This window comes from Mobula hypostoma, chromosome 10 (assembly GCF_963921235.1).
Source record: "Mobula hypostoma chromosome 10, sMobHyp1.1, whole genome shotgun sequence".
NCBI lineage: Eukaryota > Metazoa > Chordata > Chondrichthyes > Myliobatiformes > Myliobatidae > Mobula > Mobula hypostoma.
Genome location: NC_086106.1, coordinates 52,804,538 through 52,825,264, shown reverse-complemented (window position 1 = coordinate 52,825,264; position 20,727 = coordinate 52,804,538). Strand labels below are relative to the sequence as shown.

The 20,727-nt window shown below is 45.8% G+C and overlaps 1 protein-coding gene across 2 annotated transcripts in view; it reads left to right on the top strand.

Moving 5' to 3' along the window:
- The first annotated feature begins 459 nt into the window (after positions 1–459).
- wdr44 (WD repeat domain 44) overlaps positions 460–20,727 on the top strand; it is a 93,854-nt gene continuing 73,586 nt past the window's right edge. Inside the window, exon 1 of one of the 2 annotated variants that reach the window (XM_063060494.1) lies at positions 460–683. In XM_063060494.1, the coding sequence (XP_062916564.1) occupies positions 607–683 (77 nt within the window). In that variant the 5' untranslated portion in view covers positions 460–606. The remainder of the gene's footprint in view (positions 684–20,727) is intronic. The other variant, XM_063060493.1, reaches the window with a different exon arrangement.

The following is a 20,727-nucleotide window of genomic DNA, read 5'->3' as shown; positions in this document are numbered from 1 at the left end:
CCTACTCCTGCCAGTGTTCGCTTTAACAGGTACACACTAGCCTTCTGAACTCTCCACATCTCACTCTTAAAAGTCTCCCACTTACTAGACAACCCACAAACAGCCGGTCCCACTCAAACTTTCAAGTGTCTACCCAATGCCTATGATTAGTTTTGCCCCAGTTTAGGATCTCAATTTCTTCCCGCAATAGTTTAAAACGATTGAATTATGGACACTAGATCTAAAGTGCCACTATAAATCATTTGCCCCGGCCATTTCCAACCTGAACAGGCACTAAAACAACTGCAGTGATATAGCACAACCCCCCAGTAAATGCCCAACCTCATCAGCCCGGGACCTACCAGCTGACCTCTCCCTCCCCCTCCGGCTGCTATCAGTTCTCGCGAAGTTTTGCTCCGTCGCGGGGAGGAGCCGAGTCTTCGACTGGTGACGCAGCGGGTCCTCGGAACAGCCATTCGCGCGCGTGAGCGTCAGCGTGCGTGCACGCGCACGTACACGCACACGGGCGAGGCTTCGCTCTCGGAGAGACCAGCTGGCGCGTTCCGGTGGCGACTTGGGCGGTTGCGGCTGACAGTTCAACCCCTCCCTCCCCCTCCCGGGATGTAAATGGCGTCTGATAACAGTGACGCCGAGGAATTCTATGACGCGGCTGAGGAGGTTAACCCTGTCCCGTCGCCGGTTGCGTAAGTGATGGGGGCTAGGGGGTTGCGCGGGCTAACGGGGAAGGCCGGAGTGCGGTGAACCCGTGGCTGTGCAATTAGGTTCCCGCAAACCGGCGTTCTTGCTCCCTCCCCTATAATGTCTCACCTCCATCCCCACCCGTCAGTACGTTACCACCTCCGCACCCCCGACTGATGTCCTTGTCCTCCGGGCCGGCATACTTTCCTCTGTCTGGCACCCTGGCAACTTCTTACCCCTCCCCTCCCATCCCCCTCTGTCCTGTGCCCTAGTCGCTCCTCCCCCATTTAACCTCCCTTTGGCTTCTCTCCCTCCCACTGTCTTGCATTCTAGTTAAACCCCCCACTCCCCCGTCTGCCCTGCCCCACTGACCTGTATCTCCTTCCACCACTCACTGTCCCTCATCACCACACGTCTCCGCTCATTTTCACTTGTTCCCACAACCACCCATTCACTCACCTGATGTTAGTGCGGCCCATTCTCTCAAGACACAACACACTTTGGTTCAATGTATAATGAGCGCTGCAGTTGTTATTGGTCTGCTTTGCTCTATGATTGTCACATGCTTGTCATACAGGTCATTTCATTACCTAGTGCGTTGAGGTAGTCCAAGGTAAAACACTAACAATACGGAATCGAGCGTACATCATTTCAAGGTAGATTGTGAGGTCAAGAGTCCTTCTAATTGTCCTGGAGACCCATTCCGAACAGTGGGGTAGCAGCTGTTCTTAAGGCTGGTGGTATGTGCATCCAGGCCTTTGTATCTTCTGCCCAGTGGAAGAGGGAAGATTAGACAATGACCACGGAGGGTGATTTATAACATTATAAATTTAAAAGACATGTTCAATGAGCATTGTCTTGTGAAGAGTGTCAAAATTAGTAAAGATATTTAACATGGCAGCTGCACCAGTAAAAGATTGTTTTCAGAGCATTACTCATGTTGTCTCTGTAATTTTGCTTTCTGTTCCTTTATGTGTATGCTTTATTTCTAAACTGTAGCTGATCCTTATTTGAACAATTTTGCTGATCTGTCAGTTGAGAATTTCTGTTTCTGTTGGAACAGGCGAGAAGGAATTTAAATACGCCAGTGTTAGCAGAAGCCATGAGGTGATCACAGCCCTGATGACAGGAGAAGCACTGCAGTTAGCTCAGTACTTTTCAGTTGGAGTAATATTGCCCAGGGCTTCTGTTATCTTTTAGTTTCCATGAAGAGATTCTTGGATGTCAACAGCTTTACGGGGTCAGGCTTTATGGTAGAACAAATAATCAGTTTGTGTTTGTGCACGCTGATCAGTCCTAAACAGCTTACAGTTTGAGAGAGGGGTGACCTGGCATTGTAACCCATCATGAGTTGGGAGGAGAGAGGTTAAGTGACATGGTGGCAGAACAGTACAAAGTGCGCAGCAATAAAAACTTGTTTTTACCAAAAATGTACTGGTCTCTGGTACTTAACATTTATAATTGCATCTGTGTTTACATTAGGGTCGAGTACAGAAATATTGGGAAAAAAAGCTTCCAATTCATGTTAAAGAACTCAAGTATACCTCTGTATTTTTATAGCAGAAGAAAATGAGACTATGCTAGAAAGTATAGAAATCGCAGTCAGTTATTTCTTAGGTAACTGATTATGATTTCCTTACTTTAGTTGAACACAGTCACATAATTGATAAAAAGTGATAGCTTTAAAGGTGAAATGGATTATGCTGTTGTCATTTAAAAGAAGTAAGTGACCTGTGATGGCAAAATACAAATTGCTAGTAATGCAATTCATTTAGATATATTCACAGTAACACTGGGTTGTGAAAGTATTTGCGGGGTAGTACTAGTGGTAAGCCAGAGTGAAGTATTTGTCACACAATGATATTTTTGTGTGGTGTAATGACACGTATCAGCATGAGCTCTATTTGAGCACGAAGACCTGACTTTGATATGGGTCCACAGTAGGGGTTTGTTGCCCAAGAAGCTGTTGCAGTAGTTGAGCCTATCAGAGGACTTGTTATAAACTGAGGTAGGAAGTTCCTCTTTCCGTGAGAGTGAAATTGGATTTGTTTTGCAAAGAATGAATATTTAATTAACTATGATTAATCCTTAGTCTGGGAACTGTTGATCCAATATGTGGAAAAAATATTTTTGCTTAAAATATTCCGGTTAATTTGGCCTATGCTTTGGAGAGTGAAACCATGCTGCAATTGCACTTTTTTTGCCTGTGGTACATTGTACATGTATGAGTAGAATAACCTGGCTCCTGTCCTTATCATCTGAATTAATACTTGCGCAGGTACACTTTTTAATTGGATTATGGCCTGTATTGTCAGGAACTGGAAAATAGATGTCATGATTGGTCCTTGAAGTACCTGGCTACTTTAAACACATTTAAAAACGCAAACACGAGGAATTCTGCAGATGCTGGAAATTCAAGCAACACATATCAAAGTTGCTGGTGAACGCAGCAGGCCAGGCAGCATCTATAGGAAGAGGTGCAGTCGACGTTTCAGGCCGAGACCCTTCGTCAGGACCAACTGAAGGAAGAGTTAGTAAGAGATTTGAAAGTGGGAAGGGGAGGGAGAGATCCAAAATGATAGGAGAAGACAGGAGGGGGAGGGATGGAGCCAAGAGCTGGACAGGTGATTGGCAAAAGGGGATACGAGAGGATCATGGGACAGGAGGGCCAGAGAGAAAGAAAAGGGGGAGGGGGTGAAAACGCAGAGGATGGGCAAGGGGTATAGTCAGAGGGACAGAGGGAGAAAAAGGAGAGAGAGAGAGAAAGAATGTGTGTATATAAATAAATAACAGATGGGGTACGAGGGGGAGGTGGGGCCTAGCAGAAGTTAGAGAAGTCATTGTTCATGCCATCAGGTTGGAGGCTACCCAGACAGAATATAGGGTGTTCCTCCAACCTGAGTGTGGCACATGCTCAAGTGCTCATGCTCATGGCAACAAGTGCTACACATGCCCTTACACTTCCTCCCTTACCACCATTCAGGGCTACACATGCCCTTACACATCCTCCCTCACCACCATTCAGGGCTACACATGCCCTTACACTTCCTCCCTCACCACCATTCAGGGCTACACATGCCCTTACACATCCTCCCTCACCACCATTCAGGGACTTATCCGTGTAAGCGGAACAAGTGCTACACATGCCCTTACACTTCCTCCCTTACCACTATTCAGGGCCCCAGACAGTCCTTCCAGGTGAGGCGACACTTCACCTGTGAGTCGACTGGGGTGATATACTGCGTCCGGTGCTCCCGATGTGGCCTTTTATATATTGGTGAGACCCGATGCAGACTGGGAGACCACTTTGCTGAACATCTACGCTCTGTCCGCCAGAGAAAGCAGGAACTCCCAGCAGCCACACATTTTAATTCCACATCCCATTCCCATTCTGACATGTCTATCCACGGCCTCCTCTACTGTAAAGATGGAGCCACACTCAGGTTGGAGGAACAACACCTTATATTCGGGCAGGGTAACCTCCAACCTGATGGCATGAACATGGACTTCTCTAACTTCCGTTAATGCCCCACCTCCCCCTCGTACCCCATCCGTTATTTATTTATATACACACATTCTTTCTCTCTCCTTTTTCTCCCTCTGTCCCTCTCACTATACCCCTTGCCCATCCTCTGGGCTTTTTCCCCCCTCCCTCTTCTCTTTCTCCCTAGGCCTCCTGTCCCATGATCCTCTCATATCCCTTTTGCCATTCAACTGTCCAGTCCTTGGCTCCATCCCTCCCCCTCCTGTCTTCTCCTATCGTTTTGGATCTCCCCCTCCCCCTCCCACTTTCAAATCTCTTATTAGCTCTTCCTTCAGTTAGTCCTGACGAAGGGTCTCGGCCTGAAACGTCGACTATACCTCTTCCTAGAGATGCTGCCTGGCCTGCTGCGTTCACCAGCAACTTTGATGTGTGTTGCTTAAACACATGTTTGAAAGCTTTCATTATGATGAGTGAAATTTTATAAAGTTCCAAGGTAGAATTTGTGCACGAAGACTGATTTGGGTTCACAGCAAGGTGACATAAGGTAGGATATAACTACAATTAAGATAGGATACTTGAGATAGGTTTGACTTGGTTTTAGCTGAATCTGGAGCAGTATTAATTTGTAGAAGTGAGCCAGATGTACCCAGTTAATGTGGGTGGTGTGGCTGTGTCCAGGACATTGGCGCATGCACTGTCAAGTACAAGAGTCTCCAACCTATTAATGGACTTGGGAGGATGAATTGATCAGTTTGTTTCAGTGTCAGCCTTGTAGAAACATAGAAACATAGAAAATAGGTGCAGGAGTAGGCCATTCGGCCCTTCGAGCCTGCACCGCCATTTATTATGATCATGGCTGATCATCCAACTCAGAACCCCGCCCCAGCCTTCCCTCCATACCCCCTGATCCCCATAGCCACAAGGGCCATATCTAACTCCCTCTTAAATATAGCCAATGAACTGGCCTCAACTGCTTCCTGTGGCAGAGAATTCCACAGATTCACCACTCTCTGTGTGAAGAAGTTTTTCCTAATCTCGGTCCTAAAAGGCTTCCCCTTTATCCTCAAACTGTAACCCCTCGTTCTGGACTTCCCCAACATCGGGAACAATCTTCCTGCATCTAGCCTGTCCAATCCCTTTAGGATTTTATACGTTTCAATCAGATCCCCCCTCAATCTTCTAAATTCCAACGAGTACAAGCCCAGTTCATCCAGTCTTTCTTCATATGAAAGTCCTGCCATCCCAGGAATCAATCTGGTGAACCTTCTCTGTACTCCCTCTAAGGCAAGGATGTCTTTCCTCAGATTAGGGGACCAAAACTGCACACAATACTCCAGGTGTGGTCTCACCAAGGCCTTGTTCAACTGCAGTAGTACCTCCCTGCTCCTGTACTCGAATCCTCTCGCTATAAATGCCAGCATACCATTCGCCTTTTTCACCGCCTGCTGTACCTGCATGCCCACTTTCAATGACTGGTGTATAATGACACCCAGGTCTCGTTTCACCTCCCCTTTTCCTAATCGGCCACCATTCAGATAATAACAGGAATTCTGCAGATGCTGGAAATTCAAGCAACATACATCAAAGTTGCTGGTGAATGCAGCAGGCCAGGCAGCATCTATAGGAAGAGGCGCAGTCGACGTTTCAGGCCGAGACCCTTCGTCAGGACCCTGACGAAGGGTCTCGGCCTGAAACGTCGACTGCGCCTCTTCCTATAGATGCTGCCTGGCCTGCTGCGTTCACCAGCAACTTTGATGTATGTTACCATTCAGATAATAATCTGTTTTCCTATTTTTGCCACCAAAGTGGATAACTTCACATTTATCCACATTAAATTGCATCTGCCATGAATTTGCCCACTCACCCAACCTATCCAAGTCACTCTGCATCCTCTTAGCATCCTCCTCACAGCTAACACTGCCACCCAGCTTTGTGTCATCCGCAAACTTGGAGATGCAGCATTTAATTCCCTCATCCAAGTCATTAATATATATTGTTAACAACTGGGGTCCCAGCACTGAGCCTTGCGGTACCCCACTAGTCACCGCCTGCCATTCTGAAAAGGTCCCGTTTATTCCCACTCTTTGCTTCCTGTCTGCCAACCAATTCTCTATCCACATCAATACCTTACCCCCAATACCGTGTGCTTTAAGTTACTCAGCACTGCACAAAGAATTATTTCTGTGATAAAATGCCCTTTAATTTCCTTGGGAATTAGGATGCATATTGGGAGTTATATTTTCAATTATTCTATATTGAGTTTTAAATTATGCTGTTAGTTTTTGATTTTATATATATTTCTAAAATTTTAATATTTTTAAATGGTTCTGTTGGTGTTAAGATTTTTTTGTATCTGGAAAATGTTTTTGGAGAGTGACTTCAACCATTAAAACTTTGGGGTGGATGGTTTCTAACTGTAGTGCCTGCTTACCTGCTTTGCTTGAACCACATTACTGGATTTTAGGATTGTTCAGAACAGTAAGAATGGGCATGCACATCCGGATGGAGTGGCTTGGATGTTTTGAGTGGTGATTATGGGCAGTGGATCAGCAGTGGCTCCACCTGGACTTCAGTGTTAATTTTTGATCTGTTTTTGGCATGTTGCCGTGATTGAAGCAACTTCCATTAAAATAATGATGATATAAACATAATTGACTCCGACACAATGTTAGAGTTCTGCTGGTCAATAGATGCTCTTCGTATTAATTGTTCATTTAATTACTGTTTGTGCTAACTTGCCATGGGAAAATTGCCCTGTTTCCTTGGCTTGAGGCACTCCACATTGTGGGAGATATTATAAGCAGACAACTCAATGCTTGATATTCAGGTTGGTTGAAGTCAATTTTGCTTTTAAACTACAGTAATAGTTAATCATTTAAGTTTTAATATAAACCTTCAAAGATGTGTGCTGGAAGGTGGTTGCTAGGATTGTGTTGAAGAGTGAGATGAGAATGAGAAAAATGTTAAATTGTGATTGAGTAATTTGGCACAGAAACAGGCTCTTCAGTCGAACTTAACCATATGGTAATATGGCATAGAAACAGGCTTTCAATCCAGATCAGCCATATGGTAATATGGCATAGAAATGGGTCCTTCAGCCCAACTTAACCATATGATAATGCGGCGCAGAAACAGGTCGATCTACCCAGATCAATCATAAGGACCACGATTCCCATCTAAGCATGTGCCATTTGTCCACATTTGGGCCATATCTCTCTAAACTTTTCCTACAGATGTACCTGTCCAGATTTGCAGCATTAAAATGATTAATATTGATTTTGAAGTGGGGAGAATTTAAAGATCTGGAAGATTTTGGAAAAAAAATTTACATGGGAGTATAATCTGCCTGACTTGCTGAGGTCAATGACTGTTTTGTGGTGGGGGCGGTTTTTTGGAAAATAGGCCATGTGTAATCGTAGCGAGATGTGTTTATTCCTGTTGCATTGAATGCCTGCATACTATAGCCCTTCCTATATTTGCTGGACCTGTGTTTTGTTTAGAAGGAATTCAACATTTCTCAATCTATCACTATTTAAATAATACTGTGCCTTCCTGTGACGCCTGCCTTATTTATTCAAGCTATTCAATTATTTGAGATTTTATTCAGTTATGGATTATTAAATTGTTGAGCTGTTTAGTCAATTGTGTTTTCCATTGAGAAATGCTTTAAATGCTGAAGCAAAATCTCTCTTTTGGGTTTAATTTCTGTTGATGCTATGTCGTTTTGAGTAATACTGAAAACTGACATCTGTAAAATTCCAAGAAATTGACACCTTCCCTCCATCCACCCGACAAAAGGAAGAGGCGTTAAGAACAATTATTCGGTTATACTACCACATACAACCCTGAGATTAATTTTCTTGTAAGCATACTTGATAATCCATAACTATAGTAGAATCAATGAAGGATTGCGCCAACATGGGTGTTCAACGAGTGCAAAAGACAAATTGTGCAAATACAAGAAGAAAGAAATAATAAATGAGCAATGATTATGAAGAGTCATTGAAAGTGAGGCCTTGGGTTGCGGGAACATTTGAATGATGAAATAAAGTTGAAGTTATCCCCTTTGGTTCAAGATCCTGCTGGTTGAGGGGTAATAACTAATCCTGAACCTGGTAGTGGTGAGTCTCATAAGAACATAAGAAATAGGAGCAGGAGTGGGCCATCTGGCCCGTTGAGCCTGCTCCGCTATTCAATAAGATCATGGCTGATCTGGCCATGGACTCATCTCCATCTACCTGCCTTTTTCCCATAACCCCTAATTCCCCTACTATGCAAAAATCTATCCAACCTTGTCATAAATATATTTACTGAGGTAGCCTCCACTGCTTCATTGGGCAGAGAATTCCACCAGATTCACCACTCTCTGGGTAAAGCAGTTCCTCCTCATCTCCATCCTAAATCTACTACCCCGAATAGGAGGCTATGCCCCCTAGTTCTAGTCTCACCTACCAGTGGAAACAACTTTCCTACCTCTACCTTGTCATTCCCTTTCATAATTTTATGTTTTTATAACAACTCCTCTCATTCTTCTGAATTCCAGCGAGTACTGTCCCAAGCAGCTCAAGTCTAACCCCCTAATCTTGGCAGTAAAGCTGATGGACCTCCTCTGTACCACCTCCAAAGCCAATATATCATTCTTCAAGTAAGGAGACTAGAACTGCACACTGTACCCCAGGTGCAGCCTCACCAGTACCCTGTACAGTTGCAGCATAACCTCCCTGCTCTTAAATTCAATCCCTCTAGCAATGAAGGCCAACATCCCATTTGTCTTCTTGACAGCCTGTTGTACCTGCAAACGAACCTTTTGTGATTCATGCACAAGCACTCCCAAGTCCCTCTGCACAGCAGCATACTGCAATTTTTTACCATTTAAATAATAATCAGATCTTTTATTCTTCCTTCCAAAATGGATGACCTTTTATTTATCAACATTTTACTCCATCTGCCAGACCCTTACCCACTCACTTACCTTTTATCTCTCTGCATACTCTCCATATCTTCTGCACAATTTGCTTTTCCACTCATTTTAGAGTCAACAGCAAACTTAGATACACTACACTCAGTCCCCTCTTCAAGATTGTTGAATGTATATCATGAACAGTTGTGGGCCCAGCATTGATCCCTGCGACACACCGCTCACCACTAATTGCCAGCCAGAGTAACATCCATGTATCCCAACTCTGCTTTCTATTAGTTAACCAATCCTCTATCCATGCTAATACATCACCCCCAACTCTATGCATCTTTATCTTATGGATAAGTCTTTTATGCAGCACCTTATTGAATACCTTCTGGAAATCCAAGTAAATAATGTTTATCTGTTCCCCTCTATCCACTGCGCTCATTATATCCTCAAAGAACTCCAGTAAGTTTGTCAAACAGGACCTGCCTTTCTGAATCCATGCTGCATCTGCCTGATGAATCTATTTCTTTCCAGATGCCTTACTGTTTCTTCTTTAATGATAGCTTCATATGTTAAACTAACTAGCCTTTTGCCTGCACCCTTTTTTTGAACAGCGATATGACATTCGCTTTCTTCCAATCTGCCAGGACCTGCCTAGACTCCAGAGAATTTTGATAAATTTTCACCAAAGCCTCAACTATAATATCTGCCATTTCTTTCAGTACCCTGGGATGCATTCCATCAGGACCAGGGGACTTGTCTACCTTCACGCCCACAAGTTTGCTCAGCACTACCTCTTTTGTATTGTATCGCGGTCCTCACCTCCCATCCCATCACATCTCTCTTTGGCTTGTTAGACGTGTCTTCCACTGTGAAGACTGACACAAAATAGTAATTTCAAAGCCTCAACCATTTCCTCACTACTCAATATCAATTACCCCTTCTCATCCTCCAAGGCCAATGTTCATTTTAGCCTCCCTTTTCAGCTTTATATACGTTTGTAATTATAAAAAAATTACTATCTGTTTTTATATTTTATGCTAGTTTATTTTCATAATCTAGCTTCTGTTTCTTTATTGCTCGCTAAGTGGTTCTTTGTTGCTTTTTCAAGTTTTCCCAATCTTCCAGTTTCCCACTACTCTTAGTGACTTTGTACACACGAGCTTTCAGTTTGATGCTGCCTTTTATTTCCTTAGTTATCCAAGGAGGGCCCTCCCCACCCTTACTATCCATGCTTTTAACTGGAATATACTTCTGTTGAGCACTGTGAAACATCTCTTTGAAAGTCTTCGACTGTTCTTCAACCGTGGTTCCCAGTCTATACTAATCAAATCCTTCCTCAACCCATTGTTGAATCCATTGTTTATGCATAATACACTAGTTTTAGATTGAACTATTGTACTCTCCATTTGTATGAGAAACTTATTCATATTGTGATCACTCTTTCCAAGAGGATCCCTAACTACAAGATCACTGATTTTTACCTGTCTCATTGCGCTGGACAGAACTAAGATAGCACTTTCCCTTGTAGGTTCAATAACATGCTGTTCGAGAAAGCTATCACAGATGCATTCAGTCCTCCTCACGACTGCCTCAACCAACTTGATTCACCCAATCTATGTGCAAGTTAAAGCTCCCCATGATAGCTGCTGTTCCATTCTCACATGCCTCAGATATTTCTGTTTATTGCCTGTGCCACTGTGATGTTATTATTCGGTAGCCTATGGATAACTCCCACCAGTGATTTTTTTTTTCCTTCACTATTCCAAATCTCTACCCAGATGGATTCAACATTCTGCTCCTTTGATCTTGTGTTGTCTCTCACTATTGCCCTGATCTCATCTTTAATTATGAGCGCTACCCCACCTCCTTTACCTTCCTGCCCATCCTTCCGTATTACCTGATATCCTTAGATATTTAATTCCCAATCCTCTCCATCCTGCAACCATGATTCTGTAATGGCCACTAAATCATACCCCTTTGTACTGATTTGTACCACGAGTCACTGACCTTGTTTTGAATACTACAGGCATTCAGATAAAGTGCCCTTACACTCATTGTGCTTCTAAAATCTTGTAATCTTTTTTTCTTTTGCACTTGACTTTTCTTCACTCCACTCTTACTTTTCTCTTTTTTCTCTTTTGCTTTTACTTTATCTACAATTTTCTCTTTTACTTTATCCATACTTCTCCAACCTGTTGAACCTCCGCCCTTTACTATTTAGTTTAAAGCCCTATCCACAGCTGTAGTTATGTGATTCACCAGGATCCAGGTCCCATCACGGTTCAGGTGGAGCCCGTCCCATTGGACCAGTTTCCTCCTCCTCCAATACTGGTGTTAATTTCCCATGAATTCAAACCCACTTCTCCCATACCAATCCTTGAGCCACGCATTTAACTCTATTATTCTTGACCCTATGCCAATTTATGTGTAGCTCAGGTAGTAATCCAGAGATTACCACCTTTTTGGTTCTGCTTTTTAATTTAGTCCATAGCTGCTCAAATTCCCTCAACAGAACCTCTTTCTTCATTCTACCTATGTCGTTAGTACTCACATGGACAATGACAACTGGCTGTTTCCCCTCCCACTGCAAATTCCTCTGCAGATCATATGAAATACCCTAAACCTGGGCACTAGGCAGGTAATACAGCCTTCAGGATGCTCTATCCTTGTGACAGTGAACTCTGTCTATTCCCCTGACTATACTATCCCTAATTCTACCACTTCTCTTCCCCCTTCTTGAATGGCTCCCTGAACTACGGTGCCACAGTTAAGTTGCTCATCCTGCCTCCAGCCCCCACTCTCCTCCACACAGGAATCAAGAACCTCTGACCTGCTGGACAAGCTTAAGGGGTGAGGCTCCTCCAGCAATGTCTCTTGGATCTCACTATACATCTCACTCGCAGTTGCACCCTCTTATCCCTGACCACAGACCGAATTTGAGGCAGCTCATCTAATGCGTGTGACTGCCTCCTGAAACAGAGAATCCAGGTAACTCTCGCCCTCCCTGATGTGCCACAGTGTTTGAAGCTCAGATTCCAGGTCAACAACTGAGCTTGAGTTCCTCAAGCAGCCAACACTTGCTGCAGATGTGGTCACCAGGAACCACAATGGGGTCCACCAGCTCCCACATCATGCAGCTACAGCACATCACCTGATCCCGTATCATCCCTACTTTATTTAGTTTGCTGTAATTTAGTGACTTTTTATTTAACCACTGCAAAAGCTGTACTTTTGCCTCCTTGCCGAAGCCTCTTGAGCCAAAGCCTCAAGTTCCCACTCCTACATTGGTCCACTCGCACAATGGCCACTCCACTTTGACCCTGCTTTACTTTTATTTGCTCCCAATGAATCACAAATTGACTGGTCCGCTACTACTGCTCCAAGTCCTGCGAAATGCTCCTTTTTTAAACTCTTTCCCGAATCTGTGAATCTCTCTGTGAATCAATTGCTCTGACACTAATGCACCAAGCCTCTGCGAAATGCTCTTTTTTTTTTTAGACTTCTCCCTGACTTATGGAGTTTGCAATGATTCAGCTCGAAGCTTCTGTATCTTCTTCCTGATGGCAGCGGTGAGAAGAGAGTATATCCTGGGTGGTGGGGGTCTCTGATGGATGCTGCTTTCCTGTGACAATGTTGCATGTAGATCTGCTCAATGATAGGGAGGACTTTACCTGTGATAGACTGGACCGTATCTAACACATTTTGTCGGATTTTTTGTTCAAGGGCTTTGGTGTCTCCATACCCATCTGTGATGCAACCAGTCAATATACTCTCCACTACACATCTATAGAAGTTTGTCAAAGTTTTAGATGTCATGCTGAATCTTTTCAAACTTCAGAGGAAGTAGGGTGCTGCTGTGCTTTCTTTGTAATTGCATATGTGCTGGGCCCAGGACAGGTCCTCTGAACTAAAAGGCAATTAAAGTTGCTGACCTGTTCCACCTCTGATCCTCCTATGACGACTGGCTCATTGACCTCTGGTTTCCTCCTCTTGAAGATAATCAGCTCCTTGGTCTGGCTGTCATTGAGCCACTCAGCCAGGTTTTCAATCTCCCTCCTATATGCTGATTCATCACCCCCTTTGATTCAGCAAGTGACAGTGGTGTTGTCAGCAAACTTGAATATGGCTTTAGAGCTATGGTTAGCCTCATAGTCACAAGTATAAAATGACTAGAGCAGGGGGCTAAGCATATAGTCTTGCAGTGCACCTGTGCTGATGGAGATTATGTTGTATAATTTAATACAAACTCTGAATGCTAAATAAACTGTCATATGTGTATAAGTACTGTGTTTAAGCTACATACATTTAAAATTCACGAATATCTCTAAGCTTTTTTTTGTCATTGCCATTCAAAGATCGGGCTAAAGGACATTTTCCCTTCGTACAAGAGCATGTTATTATAGAACAGAAAAGCAAAAGCTATTTCAATATTTTCTGTATCTTGGTTTGATGCACAAGTGTTGATTTTTGTTGCTGATTAAAGCATTGTTTATCAGTTACCGAGATGGTTGAGAGATAAGTTGGTGACATTAACAGTCATAGTTGCCAGTGCTATGATGTATCTCAGCAAGTCTTAACACCCATTTCAGTTTTTGAGGTTTGTGGTTTTTGATGCTTTACAGGGACTGTCTTTGCTTCTGTGGCCTGTCAGAAAGCCTAGTTTCTTATAGTTTTTGTTGACATGGAGTTTGTGCTGTGGCTAATTTCATTTTAATAAGCTTTCTGGTGCTACCTTTAATCATGTGATCACTGTCCCATCCTTTGTTACTGACCTCAGCAGTTGTGGCCTTTATTCTGTTGGGATTATTCTTGGAATATTTTACTGATGTAGTTGATGTTGATTTGAAGTTTTTAGAAGAATTCTTGTTCATAAATATACTTGTCAAGCTGAAACATTTGAAGCTTCTGAAGCTTAATGAGTTTCACAATCGTCGTTTTAAATGGTCTGTTGCCCAGAAATGTGATGATGCTGTGTTTCTCAGTGTTAAGTACATGAAGTTGGTTTGCTGGCAGAGTGCATTGACTTTAGGCAGTACTGAATTAGCAGCTACAGGCCTCGGGCAAAAATGGTGGTTGGCATACTATGTAGCAACCATTTAATCCAATGCCTTTGAATTTCTCGGCTTGTGTGCCTTCTTGCTTTTATACGTCACAGAATTTAATTGGGGCCAAAATTATTATATTTAAATAATTTATACTGTATTCTATTTTATCATCGAACCATTATTAGAGATGCAAAATAAAGCACAAAGGTATTATTTAATCTGCTGAAAGTACAAGTGGACGGTACTAGAAGTTGGGATTGTAAATTGACTTCAATGTTGTATAAATTTTAGGACAAGGAAATGCTGAGGAGAGAGAAAGAAAGGAAGAACATTTACCATACACGAGTTTGTATTGGAATAATTTTACTTTCCATCTTCAACCCTTCTCCTCTCAATGATCTAATATTCTTTTCTTTCAAAGGTTAATTTTCTATCAGTGTATTTTGACTTTTTAATAGGAGCCAAAGAATAAATATCACAATTATAGATATAGCCCATGTGTTTCCAGAAGCCACTTAGGAATAATTTTGTGTGAATTTTTGTGTTCTGAATGCTCAGTATTTGCCCCCACTCTGTGTATGGTTTAGCATTCTAGATCTGCATAGATAATACTGTGAAACTATATATCAATCAAGGTAAAATTTGGTGGAAGACATGAAATTAATTGAAAGAAGGTGTAAAATGTTCGGGAACAGACTCCCAACACATCAGGTTTGGTGTTTGCATTTCAAATGATCAATGAAGTAAAGTCTGAGTTGTATTGTTGAATTGGAAATGGTTTGCCATTGTAAAGTTGCTTTACACTTGGTGTCATCTGGCTAATTATTTAATGCATTCAGTCCTTCAGGAAGAACAGAAGCATCCACATTTAAGTTAAAAGTAAAATTATTATTAAAGTGCATAGATGTCACTATATACAACCCTGAGATTCATTTTCTTGCAGACGTATTCAATAATCCACAGCAGAAAAATAACCATAACAGAATCAATGAAAAACTGCATCAGCTTGGGCATTCAACCAGTGTTGAAAAGACAACAAACTACGTAAATGCAAAAAGAGAGAAATAATAAAATAAATGAGCAATAAAATATTAGGAACATGAGATGAATAGTCGTTGAAAGTGAGTCTATAGATTGTGGAAACAATTCCGTGATGGGCCAAGTGAAGTTAAGTAAAGTTATCCCCTCTGATTCAAGAACCTGATGATTGAGGGGTAATAACTGTTTCTGAATCTGGTGGTGTGAGTCCTGAGACTTGTTTACCATCTTCCTGATGGTAGCAGTGAGAGAAGAGCACGCCAAGGTGTTGGGGGTCGTAGATGCTAGATACTGCTTTCCTGCGACAATGGTTCATGTAGATTTGCACAATGGTGGGAAGGGCTTCACCCTTAATGGACTGAGCCATATCCAGGTTTTGTTATATTTTCCGTTCAAGGACATTGGTGTTTTCATACTAGGCTGGGAGCTGATGTTTTTGGTGAGTAAAGCCTCCATTGTTCGCCAATTAAAGTGACAAGGGAGATCGAAACTTTGAGGCGAATGTTGGCTGCCTTCCTTTTGATCACTGGTGATATCGCTCTGCTGCCAGAGAGGGGAGACTGCCTTTTGATGGCTGGTGGGATCTCTGTGCTGCTGGAGAGGGGAGACTGCCTTTTAATGGCTGGTGGGATCTCTGTGCTGCTGGAGAGGGGAGACTACCTTTTGATCGCTGGTGATATTGCTCTGTTGCTGGAGAGGGGAGACTACCTTTTGATCGCTGGTGATATTGCTCTTGCTGGAGAGGGGAGACTACCTTTTGATCGCTGGTGGGATCTCTGTGCTGCTGGAGAGGGGAGACTGCCTTTTGATCGCTGGTGATATTGCTCTGTTGCTGGAGAGGGGAGACTACCTTTTGATGGCTGGTGGGATCTCTGTGCTGCTGGAGAGGGGAGACTAACTTTTGATGGCTGGTGGGATTTCTGTGCTGCTGGAGAGGGGAGACGACCTTTTGATGGCTGGTGGGATCTCTGTGCTGCTGTAGAGGGGAGACTACCTTTTGATGGCTGGTGGGATCTCTGTGCTGCTCGAGAGGGGAGACTACCTTTTGATGGCTGGTGGGATCTCTGTGCTGCTCGAGAGGGAAGACTGCCTTTTGATTGCTGGTGGGATCTCTGTGCTGCTGGAGAGGGGAGACTGCCTTTTGATGGCTGGTGGGATCTCTGTGCTGCTGGAGAGGGGAGACTGCCTTTTGATCGCTGGTGATATTGCTCTGTTGCTAGAGAGGGGAGACTGCCTTTTGATGGCTGGTGGGATCTCTGTGCTGCTGGAGAGGGGAGACTGCCTTTTGATCGCTGGTGATATTGCTCTGTTGCTAGAGAGGGGAGACTACCTTTTGATGGCTGGTGGGATCTCTGTGCTGCTGGAGAGGGGAGACTGCCTTTTGATCGCTGGTGGGATTTCTGTGCTGCTGGAGAGGGGAGACTACCTTTTGATCGCTAGTGATATTGCTCTGTTGCTAGAGAGGGGAGACTGCCTTTTGATGGCTGGTGGGATCTCTGTGCTGCTGGAGAGGGGAGACTACCTTTTGATGGCTGGTGGGATCTCTGTGCTGCTGGAGAGGGGAGACTGCCTTTTGATCGCTGGTGATATTGCTCTGTTGCTAGAGAGGGGAGTCTGCCTTTTGATCGCTGGTGGGATCTCTGTGCTGCTGGAGAGGGGAGACTGCCTTTTGATCGCTGGTGGGATCTCTGTGCTGCTGGAGAGGGGAGACTGCCTTTTGATGGCTGGTGGGATCTCTGTGCTGCTCGAGAGGGAAGACTGCCTTTTGATTGCTGGTGGGATCTCTGTGCTGCTGGAGAGGGGAGACTACCTTTTGATCGCTGGTGGGATCTCTGCTGCTGGAGAGGGGAGACTACCTTTTGATGGCTGATTGGGTCTCTGTGCTGCTGGAGAGGGGAGACTACCTTTTGATCGCTGGTGGGATCTCTGTGCTGCTGGAGAGGGGAGACTACCTTTTGATCGCTGGTGGGATCTCTGTGCTGCTGGAGAGGGGAGACTACCTTTTGATCGCTGGTGGGATATCTGTGCTGCTGGAGAGGGGAGACTGCCTTTTGATCGCTGGGTATATTGCTCTGTTGCTAGAGAGGGGAGACTGCCTTTTGATGACTGGTGGGATCTCTGTGCTGCTGGAGAGGGGAGACTGCCTTTTGATGGCTGGTGGGATCTCTGCTGCTGGAGAGGGGAGACTACATTTTGATGGCTGGTGGGATCTCTGTGCTGCTGGAGAGGGGAGACTGCCTTTTGATCGCTGGTGGGATCTCTGTGCTGCTGGAGAGGGGAGACTGCCTTTTGTTGGCTGGTGGGATCTCTGTGCTGCTGGAGAGGGAAGACTGCCTTTTGATTGCTGGTGGGATCTCTGTGCTGCTGGAGAGGGGAGACTACCTTTTGATCGCTGGTGGGATCTCTGCTGCTGGAGAGGGGAGACTACCTTTTGATGGCTGGTTGGGTCTCTGTGCTGCTGGAGAGGGGAGACTACCTTTTGATCGCTGGTGGGATCTCTGTGCTGCTGGAGAGGGGAGACTACCTTTTGATCGCTGGTGGGATCTCTGTGCTGCTGGAGAGGGGAGACTACCTTTTGATCGCTGGTGGGATCTCTGTGCTGCTGCAGAGGGGAGACTGCCTTTTGATCGCTGGTGATATTGCTCTGTTGCTAGAGAGGGGAGACTGCTTTTTGATGGCTGGTGGGATCTCTGTGCTGCTGGAGAGGGGAGACTGCCTTTTGATCGCTGGTGGGATCTCTGTGCTGCTGGAGAGGGGAGACTACCTTTTGATCACTGGTGGGATCTCTGTGCTGCTGGGGAGGGGAGACTGCCTTTTGATCGCTGGTGATATTGCTCTGTTGCTAGAGAGGGGAGACTGCCTTTTGATGGCTGGTGGGATCTCTGTGCTGCTAGAGAGGGGAGACTGCCTTTTGATGGCTGGTGGGATCTCTGTGCTGCTAGAGAGGGGAGACTACCTTTTGATGGCTGGTGGGATCTCTGTGCTGCTGGAGAGGGGAGACTGCCTTTTGACCGCTGGTGATATTGCTCTGTTGCTAGAGAGGGGAGACTACCTTTTGATGGCTGGTGGGATCTCTGTGCTGCTGGAGAGGGGAGACTACCTTTTGATGGCTGGTGGGATCTCTGTGCTGCTGGAGAGGGGAGTATGCCTTTTGATGGCTGGTGGGATCTCTGTGCTGCTGGAGAGGGGAGACTGCCTTTTGATCGCTGGTGGGATCTCTGTGCTGCTGGAGAGGGGAGACTGCCTTTTGATGGCTGGTGGGATCTCTGTGCTGCTCGAGAAGGGAGACTATCTTTTGATGGCTGGTGGGATCTCTGTGCTGCTGGAGAGGGGAGACTACCTTTTGATCGCTGGTGGGATCTCTGCTGCTGGAGAGAGGAGACTACCTTTTGATGGCTGGTTGGGTCTCTGTGCTGCTGGAGAGGGGAGACTACCTTTTGATCGTTGGTGGGATCTCTGTGCTGCTGGAGAGGGGAGACTACATTTTGATCGCTGGTGGGTTCTCTGTGCTGCTGGAGAGGGGAGACTGCCTTTTGATCGCTGGTGATATTGCTCTGTTGCAAGAGAGGGGAGACTGCCTTTTGATGGCTGGTGGGATCTCTGTGCTGCTGGAGAGGGGAGACTACCTTTTGAACGCTGGTGGGATCTCTGTGCTGCTGGAGAGGGGAGACTGCCTTTTGATGGCTGGTGGGATCTCTGTGCTGCTGGAGAGGGGAGACTACCTTTTGATGGCTCGTGGGATCTCTGTGCTGCTGGGGAGGGGAGACTGCCTTTTGATGGCTGGTGGGATCTCTGTGCTGCTGGAGAGGGGAGACTGCCTTTTGATGGCTGGTGGGATCTCTGTGCTGCTGGAGAGGGGAGACTACCTTTTGATGGCTGGTGGGATCTCTGTGCTGCTGGAGAGGGGAGTATGCCTTTTGATCGCTGGTGGGATCTCTGTGCTGCTGGAGAGGGGAGACTGCCTTTTGATCGCTGGTGGGATCTCTGTGCTGCTGGAGAGGGGAGACTGCCTTTTGATGGCTGGTGGGATCTCTGTGCTGCTCGAGAAGGGAGACTACCTTTTGATGGCTGGTGGGATCTCTGCTGCTGGAGAGGGGAGACTACCTTTTGATGGCTGGTTGGGTCTCTGTGCTGCTGGAGAGGGGAGACTACCTTTTGATCGCTGGTGGGATCTCTGTGCTGCTGGAGAGGGGAGACTACCTTTTGATCGCTGGTGGGATCTCTGTGCTGCTGGAGAGGGGAGACTACCTTTTGATCGCTGGTGGGATCTCTGTGCTGCTGCAGAGGGGAGACTGCCTTTTGATCGCTGGTGATATTGCTCTGTTGCTAGAGAGGGGAGACTGCTTTTTGATGGCTGGTGGGATCTCTGTGCTGCTGGAGAGGGGAGACTGCCTTTTGATCGCTGGTGGGATCTCTGTGCTGCTGGAGAGGGGAGACTACCTTTTGATCGCTGGTGGGATCTCTGTGCTGCTGGGGAGGGGAGACTGCCTTTTGATCGCTGGTGATATTGCTCTGTTGCTAGAGAGGGGAGACTGCCTTTTGATGGCTGGTGGGATCTCTGTGCTGCTAGAGAGGGGAGACTGCCTTTTGATGGCTGGTGGGATCTCTGTGCTGCTAGAGAGGGGAGACTACCTTTTGATGGCTGGTGGGATCTCTGTGCTGCTCGAGAGGGAAGACTGCCTTTTGATTGCTGGTGGGATCTCTGTGCTGCTGGAGAGGGGAGACTGCCTTTTGATGGCTGGTGGGATCTCTGTGCTGCTGGAGAGGGGAGACTGCCTTTTGATCGCTGGTGATATTGCTCTGTTGCTAGAGAGGGGAGACTACCTTTTGATCGCTGGTGGGATCTCTGTGCTGCTGGAGAGGGGAGACTGCCTTTTGATCGCTGGTGATATTGCTCTGTTGCTAGAGAGGGGAGTCTGCCTTTTGATCGCTGGTGGGATCTCTGTGCTGCTGGAGAGGGGAGACTGCCTGTTGATCGCTGGTGGGATCTCTGTGCTGCTGGAGAGGGGAGACTGCCTTTTGATGGCTGGTGGGATCTCTGTGCTGCTCGAGAGGGAAGACTGCCTTTTGATTGCTGGTGGGATCTCTGTGCTGCTGGAGAGGGGAGACTACCTTTTGATCGCTGGTGGGATCTCTGCTGCTGGAGAGGGGAGACTACCTTTTGATGGCTGATTGGGTCTCTGTGCTGCTGGAGAGGGGAGACTACCTTTTGATCGCTGGTGGGATCTCTGTGCTGCTGGAGAGGGGAGACTATCTTTTGATCGCTGGTGGAATCTCTGTGCTGCTGGAGAGGGGAGACTACCTTTTGATCGCTGGTGGGATATCTGTGCTGCTGGAGAGGGGAGACTGCCTTTTGATCGCTGGGTATATTGCTCTGTTGCTAGAGAGGGGAGACTGCCTTTTGATGACTGGTGGGATCTCTGTGCTGCTGGAGAGGGGAGACTGCCTTTTGATGGCTGGTGGGATCTCTGCTGCTGGAGAGGGGAGACTACATTTTGATGGCTGGTGGGATCTCTGTGCTGCTGGAGAGGGGAGACTGCCTTTTGATCGCTGGTGGGATCTCTGTGCTGCTG